Below are 26193 nucleotides of genomic sequence, written 5' to 3'. Positions count from 1 at the left end.
CACTGTGCAGTTGTAGCTGTTTATGGCTCGGTTTTATGATACCTATCTTCTAGTCTACCTTTCCAATTAATTGAACTACTTCCCATTATAGTGGATTATCCTCCCCAATTGGGCATTTTTTGAGCCAGGATTGTTTTTACAATGGTCGTCATTTATTCAGAGTTGCAGCAGACTTTATTTCTTTCTGCTTTTACATGGTCTATGGAAAGTACAATTAAAGCAATTACAGATGAGAAGTAACACTAGCTTCAGGCTACAGACCTGCTTTGTTGGACTTATACGGGATGTGAACCTCTGCTGAACACGATCTTAAGGCTAGGGCTAATCTTTCTTTTCATTGTTTGATTAATTATCCTGCCAACATTACTGATTGACCAATTAAGAGAATAACAAATGAGCTTTTGGACCATGTAATGACTACGCGAGGTTAAACACAGCCTCCATCAAAATTCTCCATAACCTTTTTCCTGCTTTTTTTTCAGACAGTAGCAAGATGAGCCTGCTGTTCTGTGGTGTCTTTAGAGCACGGCGTGGGGAGCAGAATGTTAAAGGCAAAGGTCTCAACAAATTGTTTGCTCAGCTGTGCTGCAAAGGGATCTGCAAAGGATAGCCTAAGAATTCATCCCTGTTAGAGATTTGTTGTCTTAAACTTTCTCTGTTGTGAGAGTTTTTCTTGGTTTCAGCAACAGAATGCAAAATCACCTCCTCTTGTCAAGAAGAGCAAGGGGAAGTTTTTCCCAGCTCACGATACGTTCATGTTTGTGATCAAATTTACTGTGCATGTAATTGTTAACATTAGACTCACTGATCTCAATATTCACCCTCTGGAAAAAATTTTAAAAATCAAACATTTTTAGATTTTAAAAATGTCACATATGTTTTTCCACACATATTTCACATTTCACAGCTCTTTTCCCTCTTAACAAATTAAATAGTCTAATATTAAATTGGTTTGATGATCTGAAATATGTAAGTGTAACATAAGTGCAAAAATGAAGAAACTAAGAGATCACAAAGAGAGCAAGTATATTTCACAGCACGTGTAAATAAACAAAACCAGCCTTTTAACCAAAAAGAGATCTTGGTAGATAAATTAGAGCATAAAAAAATCATTGTTATCGACACTGATTAGCAGCTCAATTTGAACCTAAACACAGTGTTGATGCAGAATTTAGTAACTGCTGAATCTGTAAATGTGACTAGGTTTCTACCTATTAATGTTTAAATTAAGAGCTTTTATTTGAGTTAGTGTTCAACTCATTGTTCACTTTTTTATTTTTAGTAAATACAGGGCATTATCTCTCTCTCCTGCTGCTTCTAGCTGCTTTATTCACAAGGGGTCGCCACAGCAGGTAGTGCCACATGTTTGATTTGTCAGATGTTTTTACGCTGGTTGGCCTTCCTCACACGATCCCAAAGGGATTTGTGTCTCCTCCTGAGACTGGACCAGGGATCTTTTGCTTGTTAGGCAAATGTGCAAATGACTACACAACAGAGAGACTCAGCATATCTCATAAACAAATTAAATATCCTGGCAAGGAAAATGTCAGTCATAGTCATTCTACTCATCACTGTGTTTCTCTTACAGTATATTTGCTGTTGAACAGAAGCAGCATTTAAGTATACGGCATACTTCAAGTCATGCAGAGTTTGCACATTACTATTGTTCTAGTAGTATATGCCCTTGCTCTATACATTGTATATAAACTCTACAGTTACCAAATACTGTAGTCCAAAAGAAGCAGAGTGCTTTTCCTGTTATGTAATCGTTGTAGTGTGGTAAGTGGTGAGTACAAGTTCCATTCTAGCACGCTTCCATTATGTTGTTACGCGATGACGTCCGGCACCACAAGATTCTGCTGGGTTGATTGAGGAAGTCGCGTTTCCAACATGATGCAGTGCTTCTTTGCTTTTTTATCAAGTTTGGCCTGAATGCTGTGAAGCTTTTCAGACCCCACTTTAACCCTGTGAAGCATGTTAATTAAATGTTTAAGCTAAGTTTTTTAAAAAAAGAAAGCTGTGTAGAGTACAGCTCATGTTTAGTACACCAGGTGCTCTCTGCTAATTTGGCATTGTGCATGCTGACTGAGGCTCAACATATACTTTAAAAGAAACACAAATGTAGACGTCATCCTCATCTCAGAAAAATGGTAATTGTGATACTTAACTAGTCCAACTCCACAAAAAACAACTGTTTGTTGTTTAGTTTTTTTTGGTTTTATCTATCTTTTTTAACATCTTTGCCTACATCTAAAGTTGTAGCCGTGCTGGTTATCTATTTACATTGTTGTACAAGTTGAATAAAACAAAATGGAATAAGGAAAAAAACACTGCAAAACCTCACAAAAACATAATAACATGACAAGCTAATATTATATGCTAATTGCAAACATGTATCTACAGTATTATAAGAACTGTGATTAAAACACACATTACCTTGAATCCTCTGTTTCTTTTCAGCAAGTCTAAGTGCTTCTTTCACGTCCTAGTTTTTGTCACTTTAGCTGTTCGGTTATATTATCGACTCCCAAAAAACACTTCTGTTGTGTTTTGTGTGCTTTTGCAGTGTTTTGTTAAGTTGAAGTGCATTTGACCTCTCAGGGCCATCGTAAAACAATGACGCAATCAAGAACAACGGGACTTTCCCATATTTTTGTTATCCTAATTTTACTGTCTGCAAACTCTCTGAAAACTATCAGAAAAATGTGATTTATTGATCTGTTTCTGATCCAAAAAAACAAATACACAAGACGCTATTTTGCCCCTGGTTCTCATCCAGCAAAGCTCTCTGGTGTGAGGGTAAAGTCCCAATTATCACAGTCTCGTGTGCCTAGGTGCGCAGCCAGCCAATAAAATTCGTCCCCTTAGTGATGCTGGCAACTTTTCCTTCTTTGACCTGTGGTGATAATGCTGTGTGGATTGTGATCAATCAGCAGTTTCTTGTAAACCTATAACAGTTTTTAATCAGAAGTTTAATCATTTGCAAATGTGCTACAAAGGACTTTTTATTTATTGGAATCATTAATAAACCACAATAATTTAAAGAATGGACTCAGTTTGTAATCTTAGTTAGAAATTCATAAAAAAAATAAGCAAAGATAGACAAATAAAACTTTTTTTCCCCCCCCTCTCCCAGAAGGGAGGACGTTTGTAATTGATTCCATTTGTTTGTCTGTCTGTTTGTTAGGAGTCCAGCGTCTACCGTTTTCAGGATATCATTTTTCCAATTTTGTGTGATAGTAGAGACCAATAACAGCTTGAACTTGATCAAGGTCACAGCAAATGAGTAAAAACTTTATATTACGCACAGTTTTTTATAACATGAAACATAAGAAAGTCGAAGGTGCTTCCCCTTTTTTATAGGAAACATAAAAAAGGGGAAAAAGGACTTTAGCCTGGTTTTTGCATGCTGTGTCACATATAGCTAGCAACCTTTTTTGAAAAAGCAGCAATTCCTTTTTATTCTATGGATGCCTGGATGCTATGGATGTGCTTTAGTGGATTTTTTTTTTTTTTTAATCTTTTGCAGCTCTCATCGGTCTCTGTGTGTTTCTTTTTTTGGGACAAGCCATCATAAGTCATACATTTTTTACAGCATAAGTTAATTTAGGCAAGCAGTAACTTAATGCCATATCAGGAGTACCAGGAGTATTGATTGTAGCGATTCAAGGATATGGAACTATTGTACATTATCATACCTACATTATTGTAGGATCCTCATTCTTTCTGTTTAAATCTTTATCACATAAGCTAGAAAAATAATAGGCTGCCCACCCAACACCCAAAAGAAAAACTAAAACTGAAGTATTCCTGCATATTTATGTGGTGAGTTATTTCTTCCGTGCATCCATCTCTTGACAGCAGTTTTGCAATTATTTATGGATTTGATGTTTTAAGTGGAATAGGCTATTTTGGGCAGTCCCTGTCCATGAGCTAATGAAAACAGATGGCAAACATGACGCAGTGCTTATTTATTTGATCAGGATAAGATATTTATATATATATATCTATATATATATAGATATATATATAGCAAACACAGGCACAGTGAATGATTGCTGCTTTTATAATGTATGATCTTTGCTACTTCTGTTCCGCAGCATCTGAGACAGTATCAGTGAGAACTGAGGCTCATGAATGTGTGGAATGTAAGCTGACGTCAGTGGCCCTACCGTAGCTCCAGTCACATGGCTAGGTAAACACGAGTAGCCATTTGGCCTGCTGTGTGTGGGTTGCACGAGAAGCTCTAATCAAGAGGATCCAAGAACTAAATTCCAAAGTTTTGCTCTCTGTTGTCGAGTGCGAAGAAAAACCAAATCCTCAGTGTATTTTTACTGGGATTCTTTTCATGTTTAAACAGCAGACTAACAAAGTTTTTTTTTACTACTGTTTTCCTAGCATGTGGCAAGCCTTAGTACTATTTCCAAGTCCTGAACACACTTGCACACTGTTATAGATATATGCTGTATATGCAATCAAGGGCCTGAAAACAGATTTCAGACACAACGCAGGTATAGAGATACAATGCATGTTTTTTGTAATGCACTGATAAACTAACCGACACACAAATGACCTGCTGCCAGACATGAAGGATGTTCAGATATCATCCATTTAAGCTCAATCATGTGCTTGCACCAGTTGTGCTATATAACAAATATAAGTACATTTACTTCTTTATTTCCAATAATGCTGATTCATCAGACTTTTGGAGGGAACTATTGCACTTTCTACTGATATATCCAACAGTTAGCCACAAAGAAGACACAGCTGTATCAAATAGCAAGTACCTACCATTACACCAAGCTTAAAACGCTAATAAAGTCTTTGAACTAAAGTTGTTTTTACACATGCAGTGCAGTCCTCAACTTCCCTGAGCTAACAAATTTACAGCTAGTGAGCGGGCATCGTGTGTCCTGGCTCCTGCACACTCTAGTCAGGCCGCACCCTGGACTAAACCACAGAATATCTCCAATAATGAGAGAGCAGATGACACAAAGTATTGTTTGTTGTCTACATGTGATAAAAGACAACTTCAGACTGTTTTCACGACCTGATTGTCCTCAAATTTAAAGTTTGTAATATGTCCATGCCATGTCTGCTCAACCCTTTAGCAAAAACAAAGAAAAAGTAAAATCCTTCTTTCACTAATGATTTAATGCATAGAGTCTGAACACCTTTAAAGCATTTGTTCTCTCTCAAAAAACTCTCAAAAAACAAAACAAACACCTTTGCTCCTGTGAAGACTGGTGTTGGCTCTCTCTGTGGTAGAGTATCACTTCCTGTTTCTGTTACAACACGCAGTGGTGTTTTTGTGTATTTTATCTGCATAGCCAATTTAATTAAAAACTTAAAGATAACGTCTTATTCCGAAGTGTAATCTTAACATGCCTAATCCAAAGCACACTCTCTGTTCATTCACCCGCTAATTATATTCACAGTATTCGCTCACTGTGTCTTCAGGGATTCGCTAGCTTAACTTAGCTCGTAGCCAACTCGGGTTGCCAACTTTTTAACTATCAAATAAGGGATACTTCGATATGCCAGAATCACAATACACAGCCAACTGGGCATAGTGTAAATATGCACTTTATGTTCATATTATTAAATAAAACCAGTTCTATTTGTTGTTATACATCATCCACCTGGGTCTTACTCAAGAGCTTTTGTCTGAATTCTCAGACTTTTTATCTGGTTCAGTGCTCAGCTCAGATAAAATAATTATTATGGGCGATTTTAACATCCATGCAGATACTAAAAATGACAATCTCAACATTGCATTCATTCTATTATTAGACCTAATTGGCTTCATTCAAAATGTAAAAGGACCCACCCAACACTTTAATCGTACTCTAGATCACGTTCTGACATATGGCATAGAAACTGAATATTTAACAGTATTTCCTGAAACCCTCTCTTGTCCCATATTTTCCTAATAACAATTTACAGCCATGGATTACACAGCAGTAGGGAATTGATTTCATCATAGTAGACGTCTTTCTGAAAGTGCTGTAACTAAGTTTAAGGATATAATTCATCCACTGTTATCTTCTTCAATGCTGACATAGCGCAGAGCAGCTACCTGAACAGCTACTCCCACAAAGGTCGATTATCTTGTTAATATTTTTACAACTCTGGATACTGTAGCTCATCTGAAAAAGAAAGCCTCAAATCAGAAGTACTTGACTCCCTGGTATAGAATTCAGAATAGAATAGAATAGAATTCAAATTTATTGTCATTGCACATGTCACAAGTACAAGGCAACGAAATGCAGTTTGCATCCATCCAGAAGTGCTTTAGCCATAATATAGATATATTACAAAATATATATTAGCAATAATATAGATATATAGATATATTACAGAAATGGGTCTGTTATAGGTATGAGGGTACAAAATATGGGTCTATTGTGGGTATGTATAACTCTCAAACGCACACCTTAAAGCAGATAAAGCTGGAGAGGAAGTGGCATCTCACTAATTTAGAAGATCATCATTTTGTCTGGAAAGCCAGTTTACTGCTCTATAGAAAAGCCCTCCAAAAAGCTAGAGTACCTTACTCTTCATTACTGATTGGAGGATATAAGAAAAACCCTAGGTTTCTCTTCAGCACTGTAAACATGCTGACAAAAAGTCAGAGCTCTGTTAAGCCAAACACTGCTTTAACATTAACTATTAATTTCTTTCTAAGTCTTTCTAAGTTTCTTCTTCTTAGTTGAAAACCCTTTGCTTGTAATGACACCCTGAAGTCTTGAACTCATGGACATCACCAGCTGCTGGGTTTTCCCTTTTTTAATGCTCTGCCAGGCCTTTACTGCAGCGACTTTCAGTTGCTGTTTGTTTGTGGGCCTTTCTTTCCAAAATTTAGTCTTCAACAAGTGAAATGCGTGCTCATTTGGGTTAATATCAGGTGACTGACTTGGCCTTTCAAGCATATTCCACTTCTCTTGGGTTTGTTTGGCTGTATGTTTTATGTCTATCTGTATTATGAAACACCGCCCAATCAATCTGACTGCATTTAGCTGGATTTGAGCAGACAGTATGTCTATGAAAATCTCCAAAAGTTGATTCTGTTCATCTGGACGTAGCGTTTTCAGTGGGAGAAATGTTTCGTCACTCATCCAAGTGACTTCTTCAGTCTCAGCTGACTGCAGGTTTCCCCAATCTTGTAAACAGTACATTTGCATAATGACTGAAACCAGCCTACTGAAGGAACAATGGGCTGGGAGGTCAGTTCCTTCATCATAATTATGCAAATTCTCATGACCATTGATCAACAACCGCTGATCAAAGCCCACCAATCAAAGGCCACTGATCAATGGCCATGAGTACCATTCACAGAGAGCTGGGGAATGGCTGTCTATGAAAACCTCAGAATTCATCCAGCTGCTTCTGTCCATCAAAAAACACTAGTGTTTCAGTGCCACCGGCAACCATGCACGCCCAAGCCATCACACTGCCTCTGCCGCGTGTTACAGATGATGTGGTATGCTGTGGATCATGAACTGTTCCATGCCTTCTCCATACTTTTGGGAATGTTTTTCCCTCTGCTGGCTTTTTCAAATGTTTTTTTTTAAATATTTTTTGTTTTAGCAGTGTCCAATCTAGCCTTTCTCTTCTTGAGGCTTATGAGTGGCTTGCCCTTTGAAGTGAACCCTCTGTCTTTACTTTCATGCAGTCATCTCTTTATGGTAGACTTGGATATTAATACGCCTACCTTCTGGAGAGTGTTGTTCACTTTGTTGGCTATTTTGAAGCGGTTTGTCATCACCATGGAAATAATTCTGGGATCGTCCACCACTGTTGTCTTCTGTGGACATCCAGATCTTTTTGCGTTGCTGAGTTCACCAATGCTTTCTTTCTCTCTCAGGATGTACCTGAGACCTCAGTACAGCGTTTGATACTGTAGACCATAATATTTTATCACAGTGATTAGAGCATGCCGTAGATATTAAAAGTACAGTGCAGTGGTTTCAATCTTATCTATCTAATAGACACCAATTTGTTCATGTAAATTGAGCATCTTCTTCACACTTAATTATGGAGTTCCACAGGGTTCAGTGCTAGGACCAATTCTGTTCACATTATACATGCCCCCCTTAGGCAGTATCAATAGAAGGCATAGCATATTTTCACTGATATGCAGATGACACCCAATTTTATCTGTCCACAAAGCCAGATAACACACACCAATTAGTTAAACTACAGAAATGTCTTGAAGACATAAAGACCTTGATGGACTCAAGCTTTCTCCTTCTAAATTCAGGTAAACCCGAGGTTACAGAAATGTGGTTTCTAGCCAGATTCTTACTCTGGATGACATTGCCCTGGACTTCTGGGAACACTGAGGAATCTTAGAGTCGTTTTTGAATTTAGGAGAATTAAATTTAAAATCCTGCTCCTCACATACAAGGTCTTGAATAATCATGCCCCATCTTAATTTAATGCTCTCAGACTTGTGGCTCCCAGAGTATTTAAAAGTAGAATGGAAGGCAGTGCCTTTAGCGTTCAATCCCTTCTTCTATGGAACCAGCTTCCAGTTTGGATTTAGGAGACAGACACCATCTCTACTTTTAAGATTAGGCTTAAAATTTTCATTTTTGATAAAGCATATAGTTAGGTCTAAATCAGATGACCCCCGAATCCTCCCTTAGTTACGCTGCAATAGGCCTAGGTTGCTACGGGAGTATACATGGAGTGTTTCTTCTTCAGTCACCCTTTTCACTCTGTGTGTGTCTATAACCCTCTCTGCACTTAATTATTTTTTATTATTCATCTCTGGCTCTCTTCCACAGCATGTCTTTTGTCCTGTCTACATCCACTCACCCTCAACCAGTCGCAGCAGACGGCTGCACCTCCCTTAGTCTGGTTTTGCTAGAGGTTTCTTCCTGTTAAAAAAGAGTTTTTCCTCCCCAATGTTGCGCTTGCTCATAGGGGGTCATATGATTGTTGGGATTTTTTCTTTTGTTTTCTTTCTATTATTGTAGGGTCTTTACCTGACAATATAAAGCACCTTGAGAAAACTGTTGTTGTTATTTGGCGCTATATAAATAAAACTCAACTGAATTGAATTGAAGAATCACTCCGGGTGGTCAAGTCATAGAACTACTGTCACTTTTCACCTGAGCTCTATTATAACCATGCTTCATGTGGTAGCTTTGCCAAAGGCAAAACTGCTACACAGCAGAGTGACAGCATATCATTACTACACTATGTGTCGTTATCAACACATCATATATCACACTGGCAAACACAACAGGGAGCTTTAAGGTAGTATGTATTGTTTATTGCTTGCTAAGCCTCAGTGAGCTCCAGTGAGGGTGTGATTGAAGAAGATGGCTTTCTGTCACTCAAGGAGTCTGCAGCTTATTTCCCCAGAGGACAGCCAGCATCTCCCCTGACTTATGCCACTGTTTGCTTTCCACTAAGCCAGGTTTCCAGGATAGGCATTAGCATGATGGGTCATTCTTAATGGCCATATGTTTTGTCTTGTAAAAGAAAAAAAAAGGCTCAACATAGACCTGTACCATCATTGTCTCCTCAGAACCTCTAGTTCCCGCTATACATGGAACTAGAGCCCAGTACCCCATGGGAATTTCATTGACAAAGCAACCATTTTACAAGCTAATTGTGAAAAACCTGCCAGTGGGGTTGACGTGAGCCTTTTCTACCTGAACGGGCTACCTGCAAAAAAGAGGAAGCAAAGATTTATTTCCCCATGCAGACATACACGCTGTTTATCTGAGCCTGGCATTTACACACTTTCATGCACACACACACACACACACATGTTTAGTTAGTACATAGGGGCTGTCCCGACTGCACGTTTATGTTTGAACATTGGTGATTTATAAAGGATGTAGGGATGTGATTTAAAGGCATTTAAAGGATTTAAAATGCTTCGGCGGACAATTGCTGTCTGTTTGTTTACTGAAGTCCTGTGGGAATCTTGATGGGACTGGAAATGCTGAAACTGTTTGTGTGCCTGTGTATGTGTCTATGTGTGTGTGTGTGTGTGTGTTTGTCTGTGTGTTTCAGTGGTCCCCCTCTCTGATGAGTAAAGACAGAACACAGAATACAGGCCTTGCTGAGTCAGACCTGTGAATAAAAGATGAAATGATGTATGCTCTGGAGGCAGAATGCATGCATGCATGCATGCAAAAAAAATCCCTTAGTGTTTTCATAACATGCATTTCCCCAATCTGAAATTATCTTGCAGCAAAGCTTAATTTGTATTCTCGAGCTAGATAAGAGTCATTTCAAAGAGTACAGTTACACGCATCGCTATTTAGCCAAAAATAACCCTGTTAAGAAATTCTGTGGGGTTTTCTTTGGTTTTCATGTAAAGGTCAGGTCGGAATAGTTTTGTTATTCATCTGTTCATTAACTTTGAAAATCCTGCTTGACATACTTTGCGTCTTCCAAAAGAAATATTGCCTCTTGTCCCAGTCAGACTTATGGCTTCATAAAAAGGTTTTACAGTGGAACACTGTAACACCCACTCCTGCTGTTGTCTCAGACCATTTTTCATTGCTTAAAAAACACCACTGAGCAACAAAATAGAGCAAGCTGGATTAACTCTTCTCATTTGCTGACATTCTTTGTCGTCTGGCCTTTCATACACAAATGTGTGATTCACATGTGCTTCAATATATATGCAAATTATTTAGCAAGACAAAGTAAAAATGTACAGTTTCTATTCTCTAATGAAAGTTCAGATCATGTAAGAAGCACGTAAGAAAGAATATCTTTCTGGTTAGCTGTTCGCAGGTGTAGTCACCTTTGGGGAAAATACCCCACAGCCGTGGCTTTATTTATCTGTATGGTAAATGAAAGCATTTAAATGAATTTTAATGTCGTAACTGATTTAGTTTGACATAAGCCTTCAAAACAACTGTGCTGTTTCCTGAGCACAGCTACCGTTGTTGACGCACTGTACACTGTTCAAATCAGTTGGGAATTAAACCGCACAAAGCCCACTGGCACCTTGCAAACCGAACAGAGTAAAGGCTTGTAAAACAAACAAACAAGTGGGGCTGCGCTCCCTTCTCAGCTCTCCAGGACCCAGCAGCAATCCTGACTGTACTATTATACACTAATGGCTTTGGCATGCTGTTTTTGGTATAGGCTGCCAGGTCTGCCCAGCCAGATCCCCTCTTTTTCACCCCGTTGCCTGTGTGGAGCTGGGAGCTCATGAGCAAGGAAAAACAGTGTAATGTTAGCAAAAATAAATAAAAAGGTGTCAATTTTACTCATGAAACACGTCTGTAAAGTCGGTATCAGTAATGTAGGCCTCCACGAACACTTTTTCACTGTCTGTCTGACATATTTCATATCATTGTCTTTGAAACCTTTTAGGTCAGAATATAGGGTACCCGCACTGAGGTTTTCTCTGGGTCACGGCATCCTTGTCGTGTGTGCTTTCACCCTCAGAGACTGACAGATCTATCTCTGGCAAAGATTCATACAGTGGGTTTCTTCTAGGATCAGCCAAAGTCTCTCCCAGGAAACATAAAGAGGATAAATCCCATTAGTCACACGTTTGAAATTATAAGCGTCTGAGTAAGAACATGTCACAGGCAAGAGAGGGGAGAGGGAAAAGCCAGTGTGCACATGCAGGACTAATGTGAGAAATATGTCATGGGATCATGCTTGAGCTTGTAAGCTTTATTTTAAAATCTTTTTTTTTTTTTGGTGATTTTCTTCATTAATTGAGTGCTTTGCAGGCAAATGAATGTGTGCGAGAGAGTGTGTGCGCACATTTAGGTGTACATGTGCTAATAAAGTATGTTCCTCATTCCCCGCACACAGCCCCCTCCCCTGCCCTTGGCAGCCCACCTCAATAGTTCCCTTCCCTCTAGCGATGACGCAAATGACCCACGATGACTGACCCCCACGGTAAAACCTGTAAATCATTAGCCAGCATGAATAGGAATGACTCTCCATGCTCTCAACTCAGCCTTCAGGCAGAGAAGGATTTATAAGAGTCCTCCCCAACTGCTACACTTGGGACGGATGTGGCAGAGGAGAAGGTGGGGTGAGGTTTTTGCAGTCACCTGGACAAGGAGCCACACAGTTTGGATCGCAATTTTTTGTGTGCGTCTGCCTAAACAGGCTGTAGTTTCTCGGTAAACTTTAGCATACGCATACCGATTAAACTATCACCCTTTAATTTTTGTTTTTTTTCCTTTTGAAAGTAGCTTGCGTCTAGACCCATTCATTAAAGTTTACAAAGACATGTTTAAACTATATGATAGCTTGCTTAAAGATAAAGACAGTAGAGATTACAATACAGGGTAAAGAGAAAATCTTAATGATCACACTTGTGTACCATTATGATTACTTGTATCATTAACATTGGTCCAATTCTCCGAGCTAAATGGACTTTATCTGTCTAGATTTCAGGGCGAGGAAATTATAACAAGCCCCTGGTAGACCAAGCAGATCGATCATGTGTCCAGAGTGTAGCTGGTAGATAATTAAGATATTAAAGTTTATCCTGAGAACACCCCTATATGATTTGGTCTAAATTCTGTGTTATATTCCAAATGCTACCATTATCAAATCCTGATATTATTGTATATTTGTTATCACAATATACTTATTTTCTAAAATGTCTCTAAAACTCATAAAACAAACAAACAAAACTTTTCAAAGGGCGTCCCAGGAGAAACCGTGCTCGTGACACTAATCATGAGAATACCTCCACCTGCAGGTGTAAAACAAGACTACACCTCGTTGTCAAAGGTAGGGTGAGCAAAGTAGAGTTTTACTGCGGTTCTAACACCCATGAAAGGGAGAATAAAGTTCTTTGATTGTTGCCTTGATGGTGTCCTTAGGGCTAAGCCGCTATAATTTCTGAAGCTTTCACATAGCAAGACTTAGCAGAATCTGACCTACTTTCTTTATGTCAGCTAGAGTGAAAGTGAGTGCAGGGATGTCTGAGTCAAACACTACAGACATCAGAATATCTTTGACACAGTGCACAGATAAAAGAACAAAGCAAGAATAAAGAAAGGAAATACTCAGAGACCTCGAGGCGGTGTGTGTGTGCTTATGTATGAACGAGTGCGCGTGCGTGTGTAGCGGACATATGTGTGAATTCATGACTTTGCAGACCTAACTGTAAGTGAGAGTTTAATTGGACACAGAGGTGCTTCATTAAACCTTTGGGTCAAGCTCACTGGAAATCCTGCAGACTGATCTTTTGGCCTCACAACAGCACCTTAATTAACCCGACCATCCTGAAAGATCTGGACACAGCTCTTTTTCTCCCTCCCTCTTCTCTAACAGGATGATCGGCTGGCACTGACTTTTCATCCCAGCTTCTAACAGCCCGAGCAGCCACAGACAAATGTATATATATGAGTAATATGTATATATATATATATATGTGTGTGTATATATAGATATGCAGGATATTACGTAATATATTATATAAATAAGCAGAACATAATGAAAAAAAGAAAGGAAATAACCCATATCGTTGTTCAAAATAATTCATCTTTTTTAACTTGATAACAGTGGGAAGTGTTTACTGTGAGGCTTCTGGCTGGTCACAGTAAAAGTGGTGCTATAGGTGCTGCTGCTGCAGCTCCCACCACTTCACAGCCACAGAGATGTGGTTCTCAGCTGGATATTGGCGGGAGTAAGTGAAACAACAAGCATATTCCAGTAGTTTGTTTGTGCTTTGACACCATGGTGTTTGCCCAGCACCTCAGAGGCACGGCAGCGTGCCATGGTGGTAGAAAGGGCATTTTCTGTATACTGGAATCCACACAGCTGCCCTCTTAACACTCTATGCTTGAGGACGGTTGGGAGTTTACTTGGCTGGTACTGTTTGAGCTATGAGATCACAGCTTGGTTGGGATATTGTGCCTGGCTGATCCCCATTACAGTGTAAGAGCATCCCTATTCATTCTTGTAATGCGTTATGATGCAAATCCTGCTGCGCTGCATTTTACAGTCAAATGTGATCGGTTATTTACGCGAGATAATTAGAAATAAAACTAAAATAGCTGAGACGTGAGCATATAAATTGCTTAGTGTGGTTTTATTTCTCTATTTATCAGTGCTGTGTACGTTAAATAACACTCACACCATTTCTCTCTCTGGCTGCAGATTTTACTTTTGTGTTCATGCTGCTCCGCACCAAGCAGACTGATTTCCTTAAAGAGCTTCTTTACGCTTTATTTCCGCCTATTGTTGGCGTGCTTCACTGCGATTGGTGCACTTCCTTCAGAGCGATGAGAGCGGAGATGTGAGTGGCTAAGAGTCACTTTACTGACCAACTCGCCCTTTTGGTTTAAATTCACCTTCAGCCAGTCCTTTGGACTGTATGTGCAGCTGCACATAAAGGAACCAAAATAGCAGGTCCTGTGGGTCAGGCAGATAGACAGTGTCAGCTTTTTGTCACAACTGAAAATATTGCCTTCCCACCCCAATTGGCAAGTAGTATAAATGCAAGACGTACCGAATGTACAGTGTAACGTGGTTACTTGTTCCTGTTACTTATTTCCAGCTTATTTTGCAGAAGGAGCCTCAGTCTGGCTGCATGTTATAAAGTGAAGTAATCTGCTATTACTATTACTGAGGAGTACCACTCATTCAGATTATAACGACAGCGGGCCAGAGTCTCATAAAAATGCCTCGGAATTTATTGAGTGCGTCATGTTATTCAGGTAACTACAGCAGAAAGACTGAAAGAGACGACTCTATTTTCAAATCACTACCACTAGACCTGGCTTATTCTGACTTATGGCCCGGAATAATGAATCAGAGGGTGAAACAAAGGGCACAACTTCTACAAAGTTGTTATTTTTCCCAGTAGGTGTACTGGAGCTTTAGAACAAAAACAAGTCCATTCGAAAGTTTTACTGCTTCAGCTGTGTTATGCTGTCTGGACGGTGTCCATGAAAACCAGGAGATATCTAAGAAATCATTCATGTGTGGTTTTACCTCTTCAGAAATGATACTGGCAGTGACCTTTCATGTGTTTTAAGTATTATCTTTGACCACTCTCCTCGATCCCTCCAAAGCGAAGCAAACATAAAGCAAAACCAAGACTTCCTTTCTTTCTTTAGTTGCTGTAGATTGTATACACTGATGTGTAATCATCTAGTTCTTTTTCTTATAGACTCACATTGTTGCTTTTTGCCTCTTTAAAACAGATGATGTGTGAGCATTTGTTTACTTATTGTTTATTCTAACACTGGCAGCTTGTATTTAAAAGCATAAGTGATTTTCCATCTGTGGTTAAACGCACACACATGTACTGGCATCCAACTGCACCCACCGTTTGAGAAGAGCAGCTACTGTACATGCACACGTATTAACATTTTTTTGAGTACTCTCAGAAAAAATAAACTTCTGTGGCCTGTGAAGTCACTCTGCGCAAGAGGCTATCGGCGCGACTCAAATGTTGTGCTCAGCTTAGATATTGTGTGTGGGTTTTTTTTTTTTTTTTTGGCACATCAAAGGCAGCGTGTAGACTTCTGTATAGTCTATGTCTGTCTCTCAGAGCAAGGAGATGAAAGGTTGGGTTATATAAGATCGTCAAACAGAAAGGCTGTTTACTCGTGTGCGCCTGGAGAGACTCACTGATACTAGGACTTTCTAATGGAGTTGGACTCTAGCGCAACTGTAGAGTAGCCTACTGCCAGCTCCATACTGTAAAAAAAGCTGTCATTAGAGCTGTAAAGAATAAGACAAATAGCACTGACTGGCTAATACTATTATCTACAGTGATTTACTGTGCATGAACATACGCCTTTTACACGGCTGATTGTTGACTTCCTTTTGTACTCTATCTAGTATAGCTCTGTTAGTGCATGGGACAGTATGTTCAAGCTCAAAGGAGTTTAAAGCAACTCACAGATGTTATCGTCATTGCCAAAGCACAAGAGTATGTTTTGGGTAAACCCTTCATATTGTGTTTGATTCAACATCCTAAATGTAAAACTGTGGCACGTCAGCTGCACCTAAGGAGCGATTTACAATATATAGTAGTGACCTTGTTTGCTCTCTGTCACGGTCACCACATTTTGTGCTGCAGTACCTATTGTTGTGAAAACCTTGACTAAAAGGATGAGCGATACAATAACTGTGCCACAAACTTAACAGCAGATTGCACTTTACGTTTCGTCACGAAATATGTCGAAGCTGTTGCTTATTAAAGCAATTTAAAGCTGCTGTGACTCCTAAATTCAAGACCTTAAAAACTGTTTTCCCTCACTGCTAAACAACCTACTACTTCTGACTATGAGCGATGGATCCTGTGCGACTTTCTCCCAAATTTGGAGCTGCTTCTGTTTTCTCACATGAGAAGTTTCTGTCTTTGCTTTTTTTTTTTCACAATTTGGAAGTAGGTAGAGCTCAGATGGAAAAAAGGATTTACTGGATTTTAGCAATACTTGACTTCAAATGTGGTGACAGCTGGAGGGTTGTTTGCTTATTTTGGCCACTGTCAATCACGTGCGATTAAACCGTGCCCACGCAGTGCAGATGAAGTGTGAAACTGTTCATAGATGATACCCAGAAACTTTATTACCAAAACTTTATTTTTGATTGCTGCTTATTGAGTCTTAATTATTTAACGTTAAAGTCGCATACTTTAGATTTGAAGTACTCAGTAAAAAAAAACAATAACCTGCTTAATTTTCCTTCAGTGATTTTGTACACCTGGCCGTAAACCGAGGCATTTTTTCCCAATTGTACAAAATGACTCTAAAAATTAATAAATTTTTGAACAAAAATTTAAATGCTGTGAATAAAAAAAGCAAATTTTCTGTTGGCCTCCAAAAAATGTAGTGGGGGTAAAATCCCAGTTTACTAAGAAGGTACAATCCCAGTTCATTAATAGTTACAAGAAGGCAAAGAAATACATAAAACTAAATTACCCTAATTGGGCAGCAGTAACAATAACTCTAAAATTGCATTTGTTTAAAACAAAGCAGCACTGTGGGGGAAAAAAAGCTAAACAAAAGCGCTGCCCAGACAAGCCCACAGCACCGGCGAATGAAAACCCACTGTTTTCCTAATGTTTTTACTCACAGCATGACACAACTCAATGACCTACACTGACACAGTAAATTACACCTGAATTATCAAATTGGCTCTTATGCTGGAGCCTCTTGCCTCAGTGTGTGCAGCAGCAATTTGTCAAAGCAGCCTGCTGGGGTTCTCAGGACTTCTCACTTATGGGGCAGAAAGCCAGTTGGTCAGAGAGGTGGCTAACGTTGACTTGGCTCTCCTGCAATGTGCCCACCAACCATCAGTGACAGTCGCTGCACTCCTGCATTTAGTTACTCCCAAGAAAGTGGAAAACGGGTTTACAAGGCCTGTGGGAGGACACAGTGGCTGGTAATTAAACAGCGTAAAAATCCTCAGCCTTCAACAGCCCCTTAGGCGGTGAATAAGAGCTAAAGTAAACCAAACCTGACTGTGAAATTGCATTAGACGTTTGTGCTTAATGGAAAGTGAAAAAAATAGACAAAACCCATTTTTGCTTTTATGAGCGTTTCCATTTCCCCCACACTTCTTCCACTTCTTTGCTTCTTTTTTCTTTCTATTCTGCTAGAGCAGAGTTTATCTGCATTATGGTGGCGCTGCTGCTGTTGTAGGAAGCGAACAGAAACAGGATGTGCAGGACTGCGGTTTGAACATGTCTCTGTTTTTGTTTCCCACAGATGCTCCCCCGTTCGGATTGGGACCACAAGAGAGGCTCCCGAGGATCACAGGTTAGCAGTGTCCACAAAAAAAAAAAAAAAAAAAGAGAGACACACATGCTGGAGACAGGAACTACATCCCCGATCTCTACCACTCGCCTACATGCACCTTATAAATGACGCAAACAGCATAAACCCTACCGCTAACTGGCCTGTTCACACCCACTTATTTTGGTAGTGCTTAAACAGCATTCCTCTTCCCACCAGTGTCCTTGTTGCACTGTTAGTTTAAAGGACGCGTGTATGTGAGTTGGCTCTGAGGAGCTGCGAAAGCCACCGAAGATCAAGGGAATAGTCCAGTGTAGGGGACGCAGCTTGTAGAGGGCAGACACAGCCACATCCTCGACATTACTGTACCTTCTCCATCTTTGTGTGTGCATGTGTATGTTTAAATTTATGTATTGAGTTGCTACAGTGCCACAGGGCAGGACTCTGGAGGACACGGATAACAAACAATGCCCTTGGCACTGGCGTGGCCGTATACACTACGCGTGTGTCCTGTACTGCATGGTCTCCTATCAGGAGGATATCCTTTGGAAATAAATAGACACTGTGTCTTTGCTGACGATGTATGCTTGAGTAGCAATAGATGTTGCAAAAGTTGTAGTTCAGGGTAAGGTAGAGTGGGGGGATAGTGTCAGAAACTGTACAGAGCAGGATTAGACTTGAAAATTACAGCATATAACTTAACAAGAGATACAGCTAATGCAGTTTTGCTAAAATCAGCCTTACAGTAATATCCCGCTCCCCTCACGGAGAAGAAATTTTCAGTCGCATGCTACCCTCTTAAAATATTGTCCGAGGCAAGCGAGCACATATTTTTTGATTGATGCATTCCCTTAGCTGCCATTTAGATTCAGTGGTCAGTTCTGTCTTTTTTATTTGGACTAGTGCAGTGCATTCGTCAGTGGAATCCTGTAATAGTCCAAGGACTGACAAGACATGTAAGAAGTCGGGGCTTATGTTGGCATCTCTCTCCATCTTGTGGCTATTTTCCCTTGGCTCCGCTGTCTTGGACCACGTTGTCGGTCAGAGAGGCCGGTTGCACTTCACTATGCTATAGCACCTCATAGCGTGTGTAAATCACACAGAGAGAACCGGAGCACTTGATTGATCTCCACTGCGTCGCATTCGCCAATATGCACACATTAGCAGGCTCATTTTCCAAACCACATCTTCTTCTTCTTCTTTTTTTTTTCGTTCCCCCGTGCAAAGCTTGCGGTGGATGTTTTAGCTTAGGAATTGACAGTGAAGTTATGTATGGAAAAGAGCTTTTTAAATATTTGTATTCAACTTGGAGACACATCGGTTTTGGAATATTACCCGAGGAGATTATCGGAGAAAAGAGTGCTTGTAGGCCCAGGTTTTGTGGATGTTATTCTAAATTACAGCAAGGCTGGAAGAGTGGTCTGTGAGGCAGGGGAGCTATGACATTGCAGTCATGTAGAAGATTTTTCAGAAATCGCTGTGAGCGCTTCAAACACCGATCAACATTTCTGAAACTGCAAGTTTGGAAGTTGGAAAATTTCTCTGACGTCTTTCTGGTTGGTCCCATCATAAGAGTCAGTAGATTATTTTCTCATTACGCGGGGTCCTGTGGCAAGAGTGAATAAGGGTGATATAGAATGAAAACATTGAACTACTTGTGCTTTTGACTATCCGGTGCCTGAAAAAAAAAAAAAAAAGGAATAATATAGATGAATTGCCACTTTTAAGACTTTTTGTCTTTTGAAATTACTTTTAATTTTAGTATATCTGCTCATATTCTCAAAACACAGAGTGTGTGCACTGATGTGCTCACGATGAATACATTACCTCTGGTTTTACATTATATATATATATATATATTCATTTTTTTAGCTTCTGCCTCTACCACTCTGTCTCACAGCGTCTGTTTTTTGCATATTAGCTATATTAGTATGCTCCTATGCTGGAATTATACACAATGAAATATGTGGAGGAAAAAAAACAGGAGTTCAGATGGTTTTATGTGAAGGGTCAGTGGGCTTGACCTTTCCCAGTGAATCATAAATGAGGCAGTTATGCTTTTTTGTTTTGTTTTGATACCTCGTGCAACCTCCCCGACAAGCCACGTTTTAATAAAATATATAATAGCGTGTAATTGTACCCTGGCTGCAGAGCCGGGGACCTGGCTCAGTCAGTCGGAAGGTTTGTGAGGAGAGTTGGGTCGCAGTGGGGGTGAGCGTTGGTCTGAAAGTGAGAAGGGTAGTGCTGCTTCACAAGTTTTGGCTGGGAGTTAGGAGCGTCTCAGTGGAGTTTTGTGTTACCCTTGTGCTGTGATTCATACTGTATCACTCCTCTGTTATTCTAGAGAACATCGCCGTCTCCCTAGCTTCTGTTCGCCTAATCCAACCCGACAGATGCAATCAAGGCCATTACGTTAGCTGCGCTACCGCTGAAACAGAAAACTGCATGGTAATGATTATTTCAAACGTGGTCAAAGTTTTGGGTAAATAAAGTCAAAGTAAGGAACACACTAAAGTATTTTCAGATATATTCTTGCTCAGCACATTCTTGCTCTTCCCATTTTTCTTTTTTTTTGCGTGGGGTTAATTGCAAAATAAGCTCTGCAGTGTATGTACCTTATGAAAAAGCAGAGTTGCTTACATTATTGCCGGACCTTTAGCTTCCCTCTGGGACACATTATATTCTCACCATTGCACAATTTTCAGAGGCCCACATATCACTGTTACTTTACTTGAGGCTCAGATGACTGTATGTTTAGACGAGTGAGCCGAGAGGTTAAAGGTGCATCAAGTGGACTCTCTCAAAAATTACAAATATGTGACCTTCCTGTCTGTGTATTCCATTAATAATCATCATTAGACAGAAGGATTAGGGTTTTGTTTGTTGCACCGAGTATATTTCATCTGTCCTCCTCAGAGTTTTTGGCAAAAGACATGGGGACACAGCAGGAACACCAGTAATCATATTTCCACTGTTCTGGGTGGTTGCACTAGTCAGCAATGTTGTTTGTAACAGCTAATCCTCCAAAATGTACAGTTTGTGCATATATTCAAAATAAATTAAACATAGTGTCATAGGCTATAAAAATTAATTGTTTCTCGTGAGGTCAGATACAACCTTCAGGTTAACCCCTACTAAGAAGCATTTGCTAATAACACATTGTATTTTGCGGTACATTTCTAGAGCTAAACCTACCTACACAATTGAGTATAGACCATATATTAGTACAGAGGAAAAAAAACAGACTCTCACTCTTCAGGAATGATTGCTGGTTTGTTTTGAATGGCCCTCAGTTTAGTTTATATGAACTGCTGCTCGGGTGCTAATCTATGACATGGCTATTGATGTACGGTTCTAAAGTGTGTTCACATAAACAATTAAGACCATTGATCATGTGCACTGCTGTTATTCATTGTACAATGTCATAACAGACTGTTCATGCATGGTTTAGTATATGACTTAGCTTTTTGAGCAGTCATAAATTCTGTTTATTGATGATGGTAGTCAGGTTTACCTAATGTAGCATGTCAACCCCCTAACAGTTCGGAGTGTGTGACTAATAGGGCACATATTTCTGGTAATTTTGTGATCAAACTAGGAGGATAAATTGGTGGTTAAGATCAGCAAGCTTTTTGTAAAAGGTTAATGCAAAACATGCTTTATAGCTACAAGCAGGAGTGTAGCCACGTTTGTCAAGCCTTGAGGCAACTGTTGTTGTGATTAAACTGAACTTTTTTATTTGCTTATTTTTAAACAACTATCGAGTCAGTAAAATTAACTTAGTTAACATAATGGATTGGATTTATATAGCGCTTTACAATGCCATTATTCATTCACGCTCACATTCATACACTGGTGGAGGCAAGCTACGGTTGTAGCCACAGCTGCCCTGGGGCAGACTGACAGAGGCGAGGCTGCCATATCGCGCCATCGGCCCCTCTGGCCAACACCAGTAGGCGGTAGGGTAGGGTAAAGTGTCTTGCCCAAGGACACAACGACCAGGACAGAAAGGCCAGGACTCGAACCGGCGACCTTCCGGTTACAGGTGCGCTTCCCAACCCCCGACTAGACTGTAAATAAAAGATGAACTTAACCAGCGCGAGGCCTCCCATTGGTTTTTGGACTTTTAAATAATTATGGCTGACAGGATCTTTTGAGAGTGATATTTAGATGAGAGCGGAGTGCAAAGTAATTGGCTAACTCTAGCAAACGTGGTTAGCAAACTGCATTTAGAGTCATGGTTAAAAAAATATTACACCTTCTTTAATTTCTATGGTTTTGAATATCAGGACATAATTAAAAAATCTTCAAAAAAGAAAGCAGGTCTTAAAATGAGATAAATACAACCTCAAATCAACTCCAAAACACAACATACTACACTGTCTCATTATTTATTTAACAAAAATTAACTGAATTAGTTCACACAATGCCACAAGTGGACATCCTAGCAAAGGCGTGAACGTCCCAGCAAATCCATCCCAAGAGTAGACCCTGCACTGCTTGGAGAAACTGTATGTTAGTAAATACAAATCGTTATTATTCATAGTAAGGATTTTATTTGACATTTTAAAGATTTGTGTTCAAATTACTAAGGCAGCCAGGCTGTGATATATATGCTCCAGACCTCAACCTGATTGAAATGCTGACCTTAAGAGAGCTATGTGTAAACAAATGCCCGTAAACCTCACTAAACTGAAACAACGCTGTAAAAAATAATGGGACAAAATTCCTCCACAACCGTGAGAGACTGATAAAGTCATATAGAAAATGATTACTTTAAGTTATTGCAGCTTGTAAAGGTGGTTAGACAAACTACTGAATCATGGGGCGCACTTATTTTTTCACACACTGCTTCTGCTTTTTGGCTCAGTTGTTGTTAAATAATTAATGACACCATGTACCTTCTTGTTGAACTCTTAGCAAGTGCGCAAACTTTTCTAAATTTCAAACTTTTAATAATTGTGAAGGACAATAGCAAAAGTTCTTTTTTAAAGGAATAACCATATGTATGATATACGATTCCTAAATGTTAAAACCCATTGTTTGAATATATTATTTCATTATTTAATTTACAAACACTGCATGTGAAGAAATGTTTCATCATAACATCTTTGGAGATTTGGTTTTTGTTTGTTTGTTTTTTTGTACACAAAGTGCTTTTTTCCCAGGCAAGGTTTATTTTGTAGCGGTCACATCTGTCTCCAAGTGAAGCCTGCTGTTGCAGCTATGGCAATGGCCTATAAATGAGACCAAACATCTAACCTTTACACAAAGTGCTTATATAAGTTTCGGATATTACATAACTCACTCATAATGTCATCTATTCCAGGACGTCCATTGATGATTCTCAAGTGTTATGTTGCAGACTGTTGAAACATTGGGAACATCAGGAGGTATTTCCTGGCCAAGACGCACCGTTTGAGGCATAAGTAAAAGCTGAAAGACAGGGATAGTTGGTATTTCACATTCTTTATGTTTCCTACAATGAGCTTTTAATAGCTCAAAGTTTAAACTCCTCATGTCTAAAGCATTTTATATAGGTTTCACAGAGCAAGGGAATGGCTTAAGTGTTGTAGCAGACAGGCTTCGCTAGCTTTTCAGGGTAATAGAAATACTACAAATTCCACTGTGTCCAAAAACTCCCACCTCAAACGCTAACCCAGCACCTGGAGTCTTTCACTGCACTTGAATGTTCATGTCCAGCTCTTAGCATTAAGTTGCTTACTCTAAGTTCAGTTTCAGAACCGTTGCATTCATCATTAACGTCCTCTTATGGCCACTTAGTCACGCAGTGTTCATATTCCTTACAGAGTGTTCGTCTGTCCTTGCATTGCTTAAAATGACGCCCTCTCTGTGTTCACTTATCAGACTTTTAATGCCTTCTTTATGTTTTCACTTCGCAGTCGCGGCTGTCGTGTGAAAACAAAAGACGGAGTTTGCAGAAGTAGCAGATGAGTTTGCGTGTGTACGTGCATGTGTGTTCGGAGCCACTGAGACCCCTAAGGATCACTGTTGTTTTTATCCAGCCAGATGTTTTTCAGCCACCATATTTTTGTTTAACCCCCTATTTAGCGAACTCTTAAATCAGGCAATAAATGAGCTGAAAGACAGGTGTTTACATCTTATGCTCGCGGTGTAAAGTAAAAGAGTATAGGAAATGTGAGCGGGAGAACAGAGGGCAGCGGGGACAAACGATGATCTGTCCAGAAGTGTTCCATTCGCCTTTTAGAGGATGTCTCCTTTTCTTTAAAAGAGATCACTCTGTCTCCGTGGTGGTCATACGTCAGATTTGTCAGTTGCTGTGTGTCATCATGCGTGGGTCACCCCGTGTGGAGGACTTTGCTTAAACTCAGAGAACACATGCCTTTTGTATTCTTGCAGACCAACAGGAAAACGTGTATAAATACACCAACTTATCTGATAGGATACTAGGAAAACAAAATGCGAGACCTTCTCTGTTCCCACAAGAGGAGACGAATGAAAGGTATACACACATGTGTTGTTAACGTCAACCGCTTGCTACTTAGCCAGTGTAAATAGAATAAATCTGGGTGCCTGGCAGCTGGTGTCAAAGTGAATGGGACACTGGGGGGAGAAAAAAATCTGATAACATTCTTTGGGGGAAAAAGGGAACTCGTGGGCTTATTAGATAAATTAGCTGGCAGCCAGGACTGACCTGTGTTTAGTTGTGGTTGTTCAACTGCTCAAGGCACAGCAATTAAGAGTGGGTTGTGAACTTTTCACTTTACCCTGTGAAAACAAGGCCGACTCGCGCAGTGCCGGTGCCTTGAAAGCTGTGCAGCAGACGGTCAGAAACAGACGATGGCTGTTGGCCATCTGAGAGGTCAGGAGTGAGGAGGCCAAAGGTCAGATTCTATTTGAGACACTGCTAATGAGTCCATTCAACAAGGATCAAGTAATCCACATCTGTGCTGAACATGTTTCAAACTTATGTTGTTATGCGGATAGTTAACAGGCTGCTAGAATATCGAGGTCTACTACTGTGAAGTACATCGCTGTACTCCTCCTTCTCATGTTTTTGCTTTCTCTGAACTAAAAAGAGCCATATAAGGCAAAAATAAAGCCTTTGATCTATGAGTGGATGTAAGTTTGCGTGTTTGTATGTGTGCCTGTGTAACACCACAGCTATAAAACAAACCCTGGCAAAGTCTAACACTACAGCTGAGTATATTTCCTATACTTAATAGTGGCACAAAATGGATTATTTTTTGTTTTTATATCTTTATGTGTTGAGTTTGGATCTTGTTTATTTATGCGATTGGCTATTTAGCGTTTGTATAATTTGTTTTCTGATGTTGTTGTTGTTTTTTCCTGAACTAAATGCACATTTCAAGGGATTTCGCAGCGTCACTCTACATAAAAGATGTGCTGTAAAAGATGAACAAAGCAATTGATGACTTTTAACTTTTCAATTATTGTTTTTAATGATTATATGCACAGACACCACTGGAAGGCAGGAAAATCAAGATCTGACCTCATGTTAAGTATATTTTTAATGCTTAAGATTTTATTCATAGATTGTTGTCTCATTTAATTTTTCAGTCATGTTTTAATGCCCTATAGAAAGACAGCATTAAATTAAAGTGCATAATCCTGAGTTTATACTTAATTCCAAATTTCTATTTAGTCACTTCTGAAACACACACAAGCCACCAACACTGCATCTATATATACCATACAGTAACATCATGACATTAATTCAATTCATATCAAATCAGTTCAACTCGGTTTTATTTATGTAGCGCCAAATCAACCGTTGCCTCAAGGCGCTTTATATTGTAATGGAAAGACTCTACAATAACACAGAGAAAACCCCAACAATTACATGACCGCCTATGAGCAAATGCTTTGGCGACAGTGGGAAGGAAAAACTCCCTTTTAACAGGAAGAAACCTCCAGAAGAACGAGCCTCAGGGAGGGTGGCTATCTGTGGAGGAGAGGACGACAGGACAAAGACACAGTGGAAGAGAGCCAAAGATTAATACTGTCTAATGACTACATGCAGAGTGTTGTATATAGACGTGCCATTCATATATTCCAAACTGTTTATTTAAAAGTTAAAATTCTTAAGGATGCACTGAAATTCAAAACTGAAAATCAACATTTTTTGGCAGATACAACAGAATAAATTGCTAGAATAACAACTTATACAATGATCCATATTATTCCACTTTGTGCCAGGGAATACAGAATTTCATTCATTCATTATGAAAAGTAATTAACAAGTTTTAAGGTCTTCATCTTTGAATCTTTATCCACATAAAGTGACACATAGATAAATATTAGCCACTGACATTGGCAGGGCAAATAACATCCAGTGCTTGTTTGGTATGTCAGTGGATTCCCTTTAATTCTAGGACTTACAGGTCTTATAGTTTTTAAAGGTTTTATAACCCCAATTCCGCAAAAATTTTAGGGCACTGTCTAAAATACAGTGATTTGCAAATCTTATAAACTCACA

General features: G+C 39.5%; 1 protein-coding gene across 3 annotated transcripts in view; it reads left to right on the top strand.

Moving 5' to 3' along the window:
- LOC100702445 (cGMP-inhibited 3',5'-cyclic phosphodiesterase A) overlaps positions 1 to 26193 on the top strand; it is a 74183-nt gene that overhangs the window by 24231 nt on the left and 23759 nt on the right. For 2 of the 3 annotated variants that reach the window (XM_005450919.4, XM_005450918.4), the window contains exon 2: positions 17685 to 17735. In XM_005450919.4, the coding sequence (XP_005450976.1) occupies positions 17685 to 17735 (51 nt within the window). Of the gene's footprint in view, positions 1 to 17684; positions 17736 to 25172; positions 25213 to 26193 lie in introns of all 3 variants that reach the window. The other variant, XM_019361722.2, reaches the window with a different exon arrangement.

This window comes from Oreochromis niloticus, linkage group LG7 (genome assembly GCF_001858045.2).
Source record: "Oreochromis niloticus isolate F11D_XX linkage group LG7, O_niloticus_UMD_NMBU, whole genome shotgun sequence".
Taxonomy (NCBI): Eukaryota; Metazoa; Chordata; class Actinopteri; order Cichliformes; family Cichlidae; genus Oreochromis; species Oreochromis niloticus.
This window is presented reverse-complemented; position numbering and strand designations above follow the sequence as displayed.